Source organism: Patiria miniata, unplaced genomic scaffold, assembly GCF_015706575.1.
Source record: "Patiria miniata isolate m_02_andy unplaced genomic scaffold, ASM1570657v1 HiC_scaffold_2, whole genome shotgun sequence".
NCBI classification, from domain to species: Eukaryota; Metazoa; Echinodermata; class Asteroidea; order Valvatida; family Asterinidae; genus Patiria; species Patiria miniata.
Genome location: NW_024037058.1, coordinates 10,312,577 through 10,329,548, shown reverse-complemented (window position 1 = coordinate 10,329,548; position 16,972 = coordinate 10,312,577). Strand labels below are relative to the sequence as shown.

The following is a 16,972-nucleotide window of genomic DNA, read 5'->3' as shown; positions in this document are numbered from 1 at the left end:
AGTACTTCTCCCTATATTTCAAGACAACTTTTGAAGGCAAGCCTATAAAACTAGTCAAAGAGCGCTCAAACATTTATTTAAATGATTCAGAATGAGAATCAGTGGCAGATAGAGGGGATTTGGGGTTGCACTCACCCCCCTCCCCCACTTCATGACACCCCCACCGTTTCCCGAAAGCTAGATGCGCCCCTGGCTATCACTAAATGTCTTTTTTTTGTGCTAAGCATATTATCATCCGAAAACCAGTCACGAGTGGTATACATACCATGTAAGTTTGGCTGGTATTAGGACGTTATTCGCCAAGCATATCTTTTGTACTTAGCTATTTTCTTTGCATATACAATGATTGCAGGGGTATTCTTATAGGAAAAGCACTGTCCGCCTATCTTCAGCATTATACAGGGTGAGTCGAAATGAAAGTGACCGAATAGCGGGTCCCGAAACCCACGCCGTAATTTTTTTGACCCACTTTTTGGGCCGCCACCCCCCCCCCAAAAAAAACCCACTGGTTCCGCCCTTGGGAAGAACATGTTCTTTTAAGACATACTTCATTGGTGTATCAAATATAATTGCTTTTAAGGGAAAAAAATAATCCGGGTCACTTTCTTTTTGACTGGCCTTGTACAACCGCTCTCATTTACAGTACTCACAAGTGCAGTGAGGTAGTCAGTCTGTCAGATCGGTACTAAGAGGGCGCTAGACTGGCCCTCTGGGACCAGTAAAATGGGCAGTGTCTGAAGGCTTGCTGTACAGGTCGGTGGTTCAACTCCCGGCGCTGTACTGCCTCTGAATACAATAAAACACAATAATGTCTAACATACGTGTAAACCTGAATAAAGTAGAAATTTGCCCGCTCATCATGTTAATACGCTTGAATTCGGGCGTTTCACAATGCAGTGAGTAAGAGTTTGCCAAGGAGAGTTTATTTTTCTCAGTGCATTGTGGGAGATGGTCGACAAATTCGCAGCGCGGGCTATTTGATAGTTTGTCCCGTTTGTTTCGTAAGCGTATGATTCCAGTATATGTTTGCCTTTTTCTCTTCTTTTTATCATTTTTTTTTTGTAACGCGGCAGAAGACTATGCGCCAATCCTTAACAAATTAACTCAAGTTGTCTCCTGATACTCGTTCAAAATGGGCCGTGTTTTGTCGACCGTAAACTTGAAAAATGGTATCTTCGTGGCAAACTCTAGGTGGCACACTGCATTGTGTAATATTGAATGGATATGTACTGTAATGAATAACTACTTTTTCTTTATAATCTATAACAATAGAAGGAAAAACAATTGGTAATGTAATTAAGTAAATACAAACGCCATGTATACATTCAAAAGGAACAAAATAAAACAATGCACTTTTATTTAGTCTGAGACTAACTTTTGTCTCTTTTCGTTGCCAATGGAAGTTTGTATGGTCTTTCTAGAAAGATATAAACAAAATCACGATTTACATGCACTCAAAGTTTCGGTTATTAGGACATCCCTTATATTTCTGTGGTTCTCATTTCAAACCGACCCTATTTTGTTTTTTTATGACCAACACCCTTCCTTGTCTGGAACCCCATGAACATAAAGGGGAAAAAATAATGAAAGTAAAATTTAGGCAATCAAGCTTTGTATTATTTCACTAGCTGTTGAAAATGAATACCGTTATTGCTATATATATGGCTTCCACTACAGCCCAAACGTTAGTGAGCTGTTTGGTGCAGATCTACAGTGTACGTCATGCAACTACATCTTGCCAAACATGGTATTATTATTCTGTTCAGTGATATCAAGTCATGATAAATCGCATTGCGATAAACAAAACTAGAGACAATAGGCACTTGGCATTATTTAAACTTAGCCGCCTTTACGGGTACAACTGCAATGATCTGGTACACGGTACCCTGTGGAGACGTGTATTATAGGGAACACAAGACTGTATACGTCTCCACAGGACAATTTCTATAGGTGAATACGTCTCCACAAGGTTATCACGAAAAGTTATATGGATTTTACTCAAAAACTAGGAATTTCTAAGGTGTGTTGATCCGTCGCAAATTGAAGTATTTTATGTAAGGGTTATTAAGTCGAAATTTCAGCCCAGGAAATTCATTCTGGTTAAAATATGAGCATTTTGAAACTAAATTTTCAAATTCAATTTTTGTAGTATACACAAGAACATAGGAATGACTTCACAAGGATACAAATTCCAGTATGTGTGTTTTTATCTCTCTTCAGATTTTTTTCCCGATAGACCGACCCTACTTTAAAGGCACACAAACATGAGAACCAAAAAAGGACGCCCTTAGAGCATTTTGTGGGCAATGAACTTGAGGATTTGTTAACAGTCACTAGGTTGGCAGCCGGGAATAAGATTGTAAGCCTGTACTTCTGTGAAATGTGGATTAAAGTGCCCCCTCAAATTGCTCTTTTTGCAATGGAGCGTATATAGGCCTCGTTTTTTTTTACTCTAAAAGGGCCGGGTCGGAATCCACCTTGACTTTTTCCACGATAGCCTTAAAAAAAAATTGCGACCCGAGCTGTTATGACTTTTTAGCCTCGAGCCTTGCGCATCTTTTGATACCGAAAATATAAGAATCGGACTACGGTTTGCCGCGCAGCGAGAGTAGAATTACCATTCGTACATATCAACAATAAATTAGCCATAATCCCAAAACCATTTGACCTATAGTCATGAAATTTCTTGAGTATGTTTATGATGAGTTGCTCTATGCATGTACCGAGTTTCAAATTTGTTCGTCACTCGATGGTTGTGATCTTAGGGGGGCGGAATCCGCCCCGGCTGAGAGATGGTCAAAAGAACACGCCCCTTTTAGCGTTAATGACGATGGGATTTAAGACTCCTTTTAGGGGTGATCATCTTTGGATGGAAATTATCTCCAAAAAGTCAATGCATTAAAGGCCAAACTCCCCCCCCCCCAAAAAAAAAATAAAAATAAAAATAAATAAATAAATAATAGAATGGAATAATAATGATAATAATCTCACTGAATATACCTGTCGGTCAGGATCTTGTCAAAAATTGGGTGTAAATTAAGCCACCTGACTACATGTATAATGCGTGTTGCCCTAATGCAGACGCGATTAGCAAGTTCTGTCGCCCTTACACAGTATTCAGTAGTTTAAATGAACAGAAAATGCAAGATGGTGAAATAAGTTTCAATTTGATGTGTGTTTCAAACACCTAGCAGAGTTTTGAGTATTTTCCTGAATTTTGGAAGTAGATCGAGGCATTTATCACTAGGGTCTACGGGCAGTTTGTTTACTGGTCTGCAACCCTAAGCTATAGTGGAGGAGTGTTGACTAGTGGTTAGGGTTCGTGACTCATCATAAGAGGGTCAGGGGTTCGAATCCAGCTGTTGGTCATTATGTTGTGTCCTTGGGCAAGCCACTTCGCACCCACTTGCCTCTCTCCACCTTGGCGTATTGCCGTGGAATTAGTGTAACATAGATTTGGCTATAAAGTCTTTGGTTTGTTTGACTATACTATATGTTAGGATAGGGTAGCTGTGGCTAAGAGCAGGATGAACAGATGACTACGAAGACTATACAAAGACACACTGTTAATGACTATGAGTTCAGCTATATGGAAAACTGGTTTATTTTCAAGAACTCAATATTCTACCGGTATTGTGTACAAGCTGATTTACCCGATCATAGATCGGGTAGTGCGTAGTGTTGGGGATGAAAATGTGGGGAGTTAAATGTAAATGGGGGATATAGTTGGGACATGCAGTTATAGTAAAGCAATTTCTGTGGTGTGATCTGAGGCAATTTCTGACCACTAAAACCAATTTCAGCAGAAGTTCTTTTAAAGTTTTGAGTTTGGAGTAATTGAATCAGCTACATGTTTTCTGAGCAATAGAATCAGTCGCATTTGTGAGGCAGTCGCATTTGGAAAACGTAGTGAAAAGGTTACTGTAGTACACAGGCGAAGGCTGATTGTACAGTTTTGACAATAAATCATAATGCAATAAAACGTGAAGGTGTCATTTGACATGAAAATGTTGAGTGTTACCATAAAATTACAAACCGTCTGAATCATGGAGGAAGGTCATAATTAAGTTTCAACAAACGTAAATTTGAACTTCTTACAATTTGCGAGACCGTATGCGAGGAAAAAGTTGATTCAACTTTTATTCAAGTTGGTTCAACCATCTATAGGCCTATAAGAGCAAGTTTTACTCGGCCTCCGAGAAATGTTTGCTCCTGAAAGGATCCGAGACCGCGGCTTCACGTCCGTGGAAAAATGTGGAGGGTGTCTTCCACCGGGTCGGACACTTTTTTGTCGATTTTTTGTGACTGCGTTTAAGATCGCGGTATTTGAAGCAATGCATCGATCCTTCGTTGATCCCAAACAGGCCCCTGAAATTATAACGCGACACTGAATTATACGTGGCGGGCAGCGAACTCACAACGGTCAGCCTTGGTGGATGCATGGAGCTGTAAACACATGATGGAAGCAACAGAGCACTATATCACGTCACATATGCTTGTGCTGCAAATAGCGAGCATCGTAGACCCAACCTCGTTTCCAGGGTGTGTAGCAGGCTGCAGTAGGCCTACGCGTTGCCATCGACGGTTTTACGCATAGCTCGGAAGTACTACGCAGTGTAGACTTTTGATTGGTCCATGGAGGTAGAATTGGTCAGACCGCGCAAGGCATACTAATGTGTGGTCCTTCTGAGTATTCGTTGCACTCGGCGCAGGGGCGGCAAGCGAAGCATATGAAAGAATAGGGACACTTGATGGCCACGCACCATGGAAAAAAATTTTACCAAGGTCACCCCATGCTACCGTTTGGTGAACTCTTTTGCAAAACAGCCAAGTAGAACACGTAAACGCAACCCTACGTCGAAGCCGCTGACCTCGCACAGTCTAGACACGCAGAAAAAGCCAGCACAGGGGGCGGACAGGCAGTCAACGTGAAAGCGCACACGACGGCAAATTCCTGCGCATAACGCAGTCACGAAAAATCGACGAAACGGATCGCCGGTCCGGACGGGAAAATCAGGACGACCCGAAGTGTCCGACCCGGCGGAAGACACCCTCCGCATTTTTCCACGGAAGTGGAGCGACTTTGGCGCCGCGGGAGCTCGCGGTCTCGGATCCTTTCATGAGCAAACATCGTGGGAGGCCGAGTCAAACTCTCTCTAATATAGATGTACAGAATTATAACCTCAGACCATACGGCTGAATCAGCTTATGGGTATGGCTGGGTACCAGAATACAGAAGTTGGAGACAGAAGACAGAGGTTCTGAAGAGTTTTGTAGATGAAGCCGGGCCAGAGCATAGGGCTGAATCAGCTTATGGCTATGCCTCTGGTTTCCCAGGGAGAAGAAGAAGAACTCAATGAAAGTGGGAAAATGTGGACATTTTATACAGTTTCAGAGGGACCACGTGGATTGAAAATAGGAGATGATGTCATATAAGGAAAACATAACTTATATGACATCATTTCTGAGTAAAGGTAGACTGACCATAGACTGACGTAATGGTCAGTCTGGGGGAGTACCCTTATGAGGTCACTTTCCCCTGTACAAGGATTAAATCACAATCTTGGTATGCTGTGGGTGTATCGCTTGGAAAAGGGTGACGTGAAGACCTTGGGTGTAATGTGGAACACCTGTTGTTAGAGTGGTATCGGGGATGTGTGCTCAGGGTCAGTCTAAATTTTGGTCTTACATTAGCGTCTGTGGACTGCTTTCGCTTTTTAGTGGTCGCCAGGCCCATTTTATGCGCATGCGTGCATAATTATGCATTTTTTAGTAAAAAGGTCCGTTGGTAAAACAGTGTCACGTGGCATGGTGGTGCAGGAAACAGGAAACGCTTTTTCCTGACCATTGGGGGTATAAATGCTCATCCTGAAGTCAACTTGGCTGCAGTTCATCATCGGATCCTCGTTGCAACCCGCCATTACTCCTGTAGCTAGATACAACTTCAACCATGCTGATGACAAGATGTCTTTGCTCGCATATCATTTTGTTCTGCGTGTTGGCAAGTTCAAGCTACGGTAAGTAGTCAGTTAAAGGGAAGATACAACATTTGCAAACATGAAAATACGAAATGATCAAAATATCACGAAATATTTTACTGGATTGTTAGGGAATGACACTAGTCTAAAGCATCCTGTAAAGTTGTGGCTCCTGGTGTGCTGACATTTTCAAGAAAAACTGTATTTTTTCCAACGCTGGTCGGCCGACCTGCGTTGGGTCACAGAGGTGGAAGGCGAGGAAAGTATACCGCCACGCCAATTACCTGACTCCTACGTTTGTCCCTTATACTTATAGTGGGAGTGTTGTACCTCCTTTTTACCTTTTTGGTGTTGTCCCTGTTTTTAGTGGTAGTGTTTTGTTGAGAATTCGATGGCACTAAATTTGCGCGGTAGAGAACACTGCTGATCTTCTAGAAGAAACTCTTTAGAATACTGTCAAAGACGAAAACTGCAGCAGCCAACAATATCGTCCAGAAGCGGCAAAGAAAAGCCCTTAGCCTCTAGATTAGACCTTTTGTAATTAAAAACACATAATAAATTTCATTTTAATTCGATCATGTTGGTATGACGACAAGATGTCTTTGCTCGGATATCATTTTGTTCTGTATGTTGGCATGATCAAGCTACGGTAAGTAGTCAGCTAAATCATTCACACACGAATTTCTCTCATGATGCACACTACGTATCCTATACCTTAGTACCTTAGTATCCTATTCCTTAGTCTGATCTCCTGGAAAAGACCAAGAAACCACTGTTTTGCGACATTTCCTGAGACGATTTCCGCCGTGATTGTTGTTGGTAGCTTATGTTGTTGCTTATGTTATGATGTCCTCACGTTCAGTTTGTGACACCACCGTCCTTCTCAGTATCTACACACAGGAAATACACATCCGACCCGGATGTAAGTTCTACTTGTTAATCTACAAGTACATGACATGCCAGATGTCACCAAATCAATTGCCGAAAATAGCCCTGTTTGTCCACAAACACAAGTCTAGTGTCTGTGTTACTTTTTGGTTTGTATATTTGAAACAATCAGTGACTTAATGGTTGGGTGGGAGGGAGGCAGGCAGTTTTACCCTTTTGATGTATCTGTATAATTAGTGTAGTAAGCAAAGCATCCCAGCCAGAGGAAACATCACACCAACTTAGAGAGAAGACAATGAGAAGAAATTACAGTTTTAGAGGTGGGAGTAATAGCCCAGAAGATATTCTGGGGAAAACCCACGGAATCAGGTAGGGACTGAAAACCCAATCCACATATTGACCGAGGCGGGATTCGAACCCGGGTCACAGAGGTGGGAGGCGAGGAAAGTACCGCCACGCCCACCCGACTCCCATGTTTGTCCCTCACAGTGGGAGTGTTTTGCCCATGGTGTTACCCCTTAGTTTACCGTTTTTGGTGTTCTCCGGGTTTTTAGTGGGAGTGTTTTGTTGAGGCTTCGATGGCACTAATTTTGTGCGGTAGAGAACAGTGCTGATCTTCTAGAAGAAACTCTTTAGAATACTGTCAAAGACGAAAACTGCAGCAGCCAACAATATCGTCTAGAAGTGGCAGGGAAAAGCCCGTAGCGTCTAGATTAGACCTTCTGTAATTAAAAACACATAATAAGTTTCATTTTGTAAATTCGATCATGTTGGTATAGAGCCCTCAACTAGGGTACCAGTTGAGTTTTTGCGTCATTTTTTTTTTTTTTATATTTCCTAGTTTGAAATTAGATTATTGATGTTTAATTCCCTGCGTAAATTCGGACGTACATATCAGACAGTTTAACGAGCTTTTGTTGGTAGTGTGTATGTGATACATTAGTAATGACATTGTGTGACATCTAATGAAGAGAAAACAATTACAGGCCAAACAAAAACAATGTACAACCAGCTTTACGACCTTGTAAAATCATGTGGCCGGACGTGCAAAAAGAGCTGGAATTTACGGAATTGCCCATAGAGATGAATACGAATATCGCAACGAATGTTTCGTGATATGAAATACGCTTCGCGTTCGTGTGAAGTAAAGAGCCGGGCTTTAGCCTGACTAACTCTTAAAAATCCCGGGTCAGATTCGACCAAAATCCGGGTCAAAATGCCACTTGTTTGGGTCACATATTGCCTGGCCATTGACCCAGAAAATTGGAAAAATATTATTAAAAATAAATATAATAAAAAAAAGAAATACGCGAAAAAATTATAATTATGTCCCCAAAGAGTGGCAGATCAGACCAGACCCTGATTTCGGTCGAGTGCACTATATCGACAACAGCTTCGTCGCTACCTAGTCGAATGCCGGCTTAGAGCCACTATTTTAGCCTTGTCAAAAAAGGTCAGAGTCAACCCGTCATTAATGACATTTTTTTCTTCTTTCTATTCTTGTCATGATTAGCTCAAATTCCCGATGCACTTCATATTGTTTTATTGACCGAGGAGGCCCCCCAGTGGTCGTTCCAGTTCCCAAATTACACTCATGGCTTCTACCCAGATGAAGTACTCAGTATCTGGCTGATCCGAGTCGACAGAGGCCGCAGAGTGACTTTTGATTTCGACGTGATAGAGATTGCGGGAAATGACGAGCTGCAGATCGGGAACGGGATCGATGCGTCAGACTTGGCCTCCGTCTTGCGTGACAACGTCATCGTTGATTTCACCGGGAATTTGACTGGGGTCGGCGGGGCTCGAGTCGCGTCTAACGGTCACGAGGCCTGGATGAAGTTCCAAAGTTCTCATGTCTCCTCTTGCCGCGGGTTTTCGGTGACAGTGAGGCAAGAAGGAGCGCCATCATCGATCAAAGAAAACGGTGGGTGTTTGGCGGAGTCCAGCCATCAGAAGTCAACAGATTCCATACAAGTCTTTTAGTCTCAAGTAAAACTACTTAATTTTATATAACTGTGGCAAATGTACTTTATTGTCGGTTTTGCGACGTCATTGTGATTGGTCGTGTGACCGTGGCCTATGATATGACCTGTGATAGACTTGTGATGGACTTGTGATAGACTTGTGTTGGACTTGACGCGGAGCATTTTACGAAACTATGCCGCAATGAACGGATGAATATTGTATCCATTTGAAAGAAGTTAGATTTTTTTAGCAAATCAGAAAATAGGGAATGAACTATCTCAGCAAAGCAATACACTGCTACGCCCTGAGTGAATTTCACGGCAAAAAATTCCTTCATTTTGTTTGTATAGGATATTGCAGAAGAGATGATTTCCGATGTGTTGATGAAGTTGAGGGCGTGACTTGTTTGGGTAATGGTTCACGATGTGATGGATTTGAGCAGTGCAAGGACGCATCGGACGAGGCGAATTGTAAGTGAAAAAAAGTCTAGTTTAATAATTAGGCGCCAAGGTATTTGTTAAGACACCGTTCACGGTGATAACCTAAAAGTAACCGCACAATCTATTAAATATGCCTGTTTTCAAAACTTACTCAAGATTCTGTTGAAACTACAACCGCTGCCTTCTCCAATTTCACCTCGCCCATGATTTAGGGAAAAATGGTTCGTCCAAACCCTAGGTATAACAACAACCTGTAATTTATTGTTATTAAGTAATGTTTGTCAATTCACTCAAAATTATGACACTTTTCTCACCAATATCCAACTTTTTTGGCACAAATCGTTGCAGGCACTTCGCTACTTGACAGATTCGACGAATCTATGTGCAGGAAATGTCCGAGTAATCAGCAATATAACTATGGTAATAAATTATTCTTCGTTAAAAATTGCAGACTTGTACAATTCAAGGGCGGATCCAGAACACAATTTTTTTTTGGGGGGGGGAGGGGGGCCAAAAAAAATTTGATCCCACAAAAAGTAGGTCCCAAAATATAGGGCGTGGGGTTCGGGGCCCGTGGGGTGTGGAACACCATTGACCTGTTGTAGCCATCTTGTATACCTTGTGTGCCCCCCGTACTTCCCACCCCCACGCTTTAAGTAGTTTCGCCACTGCCTCCACATGAAACTATGCATGATGTGAAGAACTTAGGATTCTGCAAATATTCCATCCTCATTTTCGAAAATCGTGTCGAGTGCAGTTAAATGAAACATCAGGAATCTAAATGTTTTTCATGTACAAGTCACGAAAGTTCAACAGATTACTGTAAGAGTTTGTTAAGTAGGAATTGGAATCGTTTCGGTTTGCGGTAACACCATGTCGTAATAACAACTGCTTAGAAGATATTTAGTTCTGAAAAGAACTTGTCCTGCTTATTATCAACTTCGCTAAGTAGTTTTTTGTTCTGATAAGAACAGTCCTCCTTTTAGTTCTAAAAGAACGTGTCTTTGGTCTCAACGTTTTGACTAGCCTGCTCTAGTCATCGTCAGGAGACTTATCAGAACAAAAAACTACTTAGCCAAGAAGTTGATAATAAGCAGGACAAGTTCTTTTCAGAACTTAAATATCTTTTAAGCAGTAGTTATTACCACATGGTGTTACCGCAAGTACGAATTAACACTGACCTTTTCTCTTTAATGTTGTGTGTCCATCAGAAACCCAGTCCTGCCCCGTACGTCGCAGCAGAAAGGACTGTGACGATCCAAACCCATTTTGTGGCTGTGGCTTCAGAGGTGAAGATTTGGCAGTAATATGTGCATGGTTGCAGCCTTATACTTATTTGCTGGGGACACAGTTCGACACCACACACACCCTGTACGTTGCAACATAAAAGACCATCTATAGGCCCGTTAACCTCATAAACTCTTCAAAATAAATGAATGTACAATCACAGTTAGGCCTAATGCATGTTTTATCGATCCAATTGTAACTTGCCATTTATCCTTAATAATTATGTCTGTGCAAACCTCTTGACACATATTGGGCGGGGGTGAAATGGAGGCACAGCTTTTGGTTATCACAAATTCACAATACCCCTTTACAGGGTGGATAAAACCGAGATATTATTGCTGATTGGAACAGAAGTAGGGCACATGTCACTGAATCAAAGAGAGATATCCTCTGTTAGGGTTGAATCTCCTCTTTAAAATGACACCCTGATTATGTCCTTACATTCACGGTTGACTGAGCAGGACCAATTTTATGAAAGGGTCTATTTAGAGACTTTTCATTTGAATTTTTTTCCCCCACCTGCCTTGACTTGGCAACCATATAGCCTTTCACTCTGTGAGGACTGACACAACAAAAACCACAATTAAAAAGTGGCGCGTCTCTTAATAGACCCTTTCATAAAATTGGTCACTGCTCAGTAGACCGTCAATGTTATGACATGACCAGGGTGTCATTTTAAAGAGGAGATTCAACCCTAACAGATGATATCTCCGGATAATCTTCCTTTGATTCGCATGTGGCCTACTTCTGTTCCAATTAGCAATAATATCTCGGTTTCGGGTTTTTTAATCCAGGAGCTGATCGCCGACCCTGTACTGTTCGACTCCCTGGCATGGACCTTCCACGTGCGCAACCTCTGGGCAGAGGCGGCGAACCGGGGGGGGGGGGAGCTTTCCCCCAGATTTTCCAAGGCCAACAAAAGTGCCCCTCTCACGGCTGTAAATGTGCCCCTCGAGATGAAAACAAAAATGCCCTCAAACGCACACATGAAAGCATATGATTGCGTTACAAATTGTCTTCTCTCTTGTAATGGAAAACTGCCCCCCCCCCAAAAAAAAAGATGATGGAAAACTGCCCATCGTGAGCTCAAATACCCTGGCCTCTTGCCATAATAAAATTGTGCCCCTCTCCAGATGGAAAACTGCCCCGAAAGCACAATTTCATTAGTGCCCCGCTCTCAACATTACAATTGTGGCCCTCTCATGGAAAGCTGGCCTTTAGAAATAATAGTGCTGCTCCTCACGCGAATAAAATGGTCACTGAGCTGGCCATTAAAAGCAAAAGTGGCCCTCTCGCGATAAAAACAATGTCTATCTACATAACTAGTCAAATTCATGGGCGGACCCAGAGAGGTTATGGGGCAGAGGGTGTGCGGTGTGCCGAAGGCCCAAGGGCGGATCGGGGGGGGGGGGGGCAACGGGGCCATCCGAGAAGAGAGAGTGACATATTAACAAAGTGGATATATATCGCAAAAAAATCACATCTCTTTTACGTTTGTATAATAGGTTTCTTTCCGGGGTAAACGTCAGCGCACTTCAGAATGGGACCTTCAAGATGTTTCCTAACCTTAAACAGTTGAAGGTGTTGTAAGTAATTATTGTTTTTAATTAGTTTGTTTACGATAAATTTGAAATGCCGAAAATTCTGACAGAAAATTGTAATGGATCCCCATAAGAACGACTAATATGGACAAAAGCTGGATTTCTGAACGAAAAGCTACCTACTTAAACGCACCCAATCGGTCTTCAAAATGTATTTGTCATGATGTGCTATAATACGCGCAGAGATTAACATAAGTTTGATGGAATCATAATTCGAATTTAATTAGTAAACTTCATTGCTTATTAATGCTTTTTATATATTTCATTTCAAATTTAAATGCAAGGTGTTATATCCGCACGAAAATCACTTAATTTAAAGATCAAACAGTTCTGAAAATGAGAATTAATCAATCAGTTTTTTCTTTTAGGGTTATTCAGGCGACAAGTGATGAAGAATCAGTTTTAAAGAATTACGCTTTTGATGGGTTCGACAGTTTGTCCGCACTGTAAGTGATTGACTAAATTTCTTTCACAAACATACTTAAAATAAAAAAAGGATTTCTTTTAATTGGGAATTAGCTGAAAGTCCATAGAATAATTCCTATTGTCTTTGTTGTTGTCGTCGTCTTTTTTTCCCGAATACAGCACAAACCTCAAAATATACATTCGATTTCATGGGGTATAACGTAACGTTGTTTTCGTCTCCTTTTTTTCTTTTAGTGCTATTTTTGATATAAACCTGAGAAAAATCGAAGCCAAAGCGTTTGCCGGTCTCGACAAATTAGAAACAATGTAAGTACATGTAGTAGTTTAAAATCACGTACCCTTATTTTTAAAAAGTTTTTTGGGGTTTATTTTTAAATACAGTCATGTTCCGAATTATAGTATTGGCAAAGTGGTATAACGTTTGTCTCTTCCAAATGTTCTTATTATTTTCAGAGCAATTTTGGAAATGGACTCTAGTCCACGGCTGCCGATAATAGAAGACGGTGCGTTTGATGTCTTAAGTGACAACTTGTCTTTTCTGTGAGTGTGCTTATTCTTGAGTGTGCCTACTTCGAGTATACGAATCCAGAAATGAATTTCTTTTTTTTTAACAGGTTGAGTTAAAAAAAAACGAGACCCAAACCAGAGGCTTAAAGGGAAGATACAATATTTGCAAACATCAAAAAAACGAAACAATCAAATTATTAATCAAATTTGGTTTTGCCTTCACCGACGTATACTCAGTGTGTTACCTCCCGCCCGAGTGAAAGTTGGAAAAAAAATCACTCGGGTGGAACTCGAACCCACGACCTCCTGCTTTCTTGTGCAGATGTCTTCCATCTTATAATAGATCAAATTATTACAAAATATCTTATTGGATTGTTAAGGAATGACATTCTAAAGCACCCTGTAAAATCGTAGCCTTTAGTCAAGTCCCACGCGCCTATACGGACACGTAACGCACCCCGGATGCTGGCACGTAAAAAGACTAGCACGAGCGGCGAAGCAGCTCGCCGCTCGTGCTAGTCTTTTTACGTGCCAGCATCCGGGGTGCGTTACGTGTCCGTATAGGCGCGTGGGACTTGACTAAAGGCTAGTAAAATCGTGGCTCCTGGTGTGCTGACATTTTCAAGAAAACTGGTATTTTTCCAACGCTGGTCGGCCGACCAGCGTTGGAGAAAACTGGCTTTTTTCAAAAAGTGCTATTAATTTTTCATAATTAGTTTTTCCGCATTTTCTTTGCAATTGATTACACACCTGTGAAGGGGTACAAGCCTGCCAGACTGATTCTCTGACCTTACAATTCCCCAACGTCGACAAACTGCTCCGTTTAATCTTAAGTGGGGTCAGGGAACCAGACTAGAAGAACATGATGTTTTTCTTGGTTTTTCCAGCATCTTCAAGTCCAAAATGTGAAACAAGTCAGTTTAACAATATTTGCTATAACATTCTAATCCCCCAAGTCCACTTACTGCTGAAAATTGCAGCCAGAGCAAATGTTGTACATTCCCTTTAAGCTGATGCAGCCCACGGATCCTACACAGAGAAGGATTAACGACTCGGCCAAACTACTGGTTAGACGCGTGATCGCAAGTACCATGAATACTTGTCAACAAAGACTCCTGCGCGCGGTGGCTTTCAGATTTGCATGGATCTGCGCCCGATCTGGTGTCGAAGTCTGTCAAGTCAGCTAATTGTATTTTTGAATATTCATGAGTCTACGTTTTTGGTCTTTATTATTGAATTCTGATAAGTAATAACTGCATAACCATACCGAGCACAATATCGTAAGCTTTAAAATGAACAATGAAATGTCGCTTTTGTTTCATCGGTTCGGAATCACATCTGTCTAAAACTTCTTAATGAAAGCCTAATTAAAAACGAAATTTGAAGTAAGCCTATTTATTTTTCAACAATTTTGGAAGAATTATGTCCTACAAAAGGAGTAGTTTTGCATACACTTTTTATGAATATTTCCGTTTAAGATGTCATGCACACAAAAAAATACGACACAATGGCACACCAGAAAAATTCGCGATTGCAAGCCAACGGGTATTAATGCCCGCTATCACGCGTCTAACCAATTAAGGCAAGTCCGCTCAGTGCATTTTATACTGAGCTCAGAACAGTCGTTATCCTTCTGTGTAGGATCCGTGTGCAGCCCTATGCTCTGGCAAGACTTCATCTACGAAATTCTGTCATCTGAAGTCCTTTCTCCTATTCTGGTCCCAAGACATACAAAAGACTTTAATACATTAATGTTACAATATCACCCCCAGTACATGCGTTCATATTTTGGTAGTTGCATGTCAGAAAATAAACCTTCAAAAGCTAAGTTACTCGGGCGGGATTCGAACCCACGACCTCCTGCTAACTAGGAGTTTACTCAGAAGTTCTCTCTGTTGGGTTGTATTTCATCTATGTTAGGTACTTCAATGACTATCGTCTGTGCTGCTTCTTTGGACCAGAACTACAAGAAAGGTGCAGGGAGTGGTTTGAGATTCCTGAACTCTTTGTCTGTAGTCAGCTGGTACCGAACTACGTCTTAAAGGCTTTCATGTGGATCTTGGGCATCGGCGCAGTCGTTGGCAATCTCTTCGTCATGGTTTGGAGGTGTCGGGAGAAGACAGAACACCGTGCTAGTCGAATGATTAATTCCTTCTTGGTGTTCAATCTGGCTGGTGCTGATGCTCTGATGGGCTTGTACATGTTGATCATAGGTGGGGCTGATGTGCACTACGGGGCCCGTTATTTTGAGGTGTCTGACGAGTGGCGATCCAGCGCAGCGTGTAAAGTAGCAGGGTTCATCTCCATCATAGCCAATGAAGCGTCCGTGTTTTTGTTAGTCCTCATCAGCGTCACGAGATTCATGTTTATCGTCTTCCCGTTCTTCACTAATCACCGTCTGACTCTCAAGGTAGCTAAGATTGTTGTGGGCTTTGTCTGGCTCCTGACAGTCATTCTTGCCGTGGTCTCCACAGTTCTGGCTTCGGATGAGGCGTCTGACGCTTATGGTCTCTCAGATGTTTGCATTGGTCTGCCGCTGACGACTAGAGTTACTGGCCTTGAGATACAGGAACAAGTTGTTAAGGTTGGAGGAATCGGTGAAGTAACCTACGCCAGACCGGTACCAATCAGCCAGTCCGCTACCTGGGTCTTTGCTATCGTTCTGTTCCTGGGTGTCAATCTGTTCGGTTTTTGCCTCATTCTGGCCTGCTACGTCGCCATCTTTGTCAAAGTCAAAGTAGCGGCCAGACGAGTGCGCAGCTTCAGCACGCGAGATGAAAGCGAGGTTCGGATGGCCGTTAAGATGGCGGTCATTGTCTCGACAGATTTACTATGTTGGATGCCCGTCATAATCATGGGAATTCTCTTCCAGGCTGGTGTTGTCGAGAACAATCCTGAGGTCTTCGTCTGGAGCGTTGTCTTCATCCTTCCCATCAACTCATCCATCAATCCATACCTCTACACATTCCTGGATGTTTGCCGCAAGAAACAATGCATGAAACCGTCGCAAAACAAGGAAGAAATCCCAGTCGAGTCCATACCCGTATCTCAAAAAACGATCCCGACTGATGGATGAATACTAAATGTTTGAAATAAAATCTGGCTAAATTGAGGGCTCTAAATATTGCATTTTTTTTGGTTTCACCAGCCATAAGTCCACTATAAAAAAAACACAAAAAAATACGTAAAGGGTCCTTGATTTTGTTGTAAAATTTTGATTAAAATAATAAGTAATTTTGTTTTAACAATAATGACTTTGAGAATGAGAAACGTTTAGCTAGATCAGTGAGCTATATCGTCGCAAAAGAGACTAATATGAAATTGTTCAGATTTGTATTCTCTTTTCTTAAAGGCTCATTTAAGAGAGAACTATAATCATGCATCGGGTTTTTTTTACGTTTTGGTACAGTTTAGTGGGATTTAAAGTATACAGATTAGAAAGCTCAGTATTTAATCAGGAAGTTAAAAGTTCAGAAACTTTCATCTTGATGCATCTTTTCGATGCATTTTTGGTATCTTTTTGGTATCTACATAGATGGTTTGCGACATAACTGCGTTTTAAGTATATCTCATTATAGAGAATTATATATATCAGACTTCAGCGCTAATACAGGGCGAGTAAAAAAAACAAACACCAGAACCCAAATGTTCGGACCATTGTTTTAGTTAAGTTCTGCATGTAGTACTTTCAAAATCTAGGATATGAAAGCCCAATTCATAAGCTTTCTTTTAGTATAGGAATCGTTCAAATCACTCATGTAATTTTCAAGTTATGGAATTTTAAACACAACCACCGTTTTAAAGTTCTGTCCACGGAAGGGTAAGTGTTCTTTCAGCAAAACGAAAACAAATCAAATAGGGATGTGTGTAAATTGTTTTC

The 16,972-nt window shown here is 41.5% G+C and overlaps 1 protein-coding gene across 1 annotated transcript; it reads left to right on the top strand.

Annotated features, from left to right (window-relative positions):
- Nucleotides 1–5,694: 5,694 nt before the first annotated feature.
- Nucleotides 5,695–16,764, top strand: LOC119726470 (G-protein coupled receptor GRL101-like). Its single transcript, XM_038198172.1, has 10 exons — nucleotides 5,695–6,017; nucleotides 8,380–8,790; nucleotides 9,182–9,301; nucleotides 9,620–9,691; nucleotides 10,483–10,642; nucleotides 12,064–12,144; nucleotides 12,528–12,605; nucleotides 12,820–12,891; nucleotides 13,039–13,125; nucleotides 15,013–16,764. The coding sequence occupies exons 1-10, from the start codon at nucleotides 5,951–5,953 to the stop codon at nucleotides 16,166–16,168; spliced, it is 2,304 nt and encodes a 767-aa protein (XP_038054100.1). The 5' UTR covers nucleotides 5,695–5,950; the 3' UTR covers nucleotides 16,169–16,764.
- The last annotated feature ends 208 nt before the right edge of the window (nucleotides 16,765–16,972 follow it).

Bases quoted from the DNA above. Each gene is read 5' to 3' on its own strand.
- LOC119726470 (XM_038198172.1), top strand. From the start codon at position 5,951: ATGCTGATGACAAGATGTCTTTGCTCGCATATCATTTTGTTCTGCGTG. The intron at 10,643-12,063 runs GTACGTTGCAAC...TTTGTATAATAG, and splicing joins TTCGACACCACACACACCCT to GTTTCTTTCCGGGGTAAACG. The intron at 12,892-13,038 runs GTAAGTACATGT...TATTATTTTCAG, and splicing joins CTCGACAAATTAGAAACAAT to AGCAATTTTGGAAATGGACT.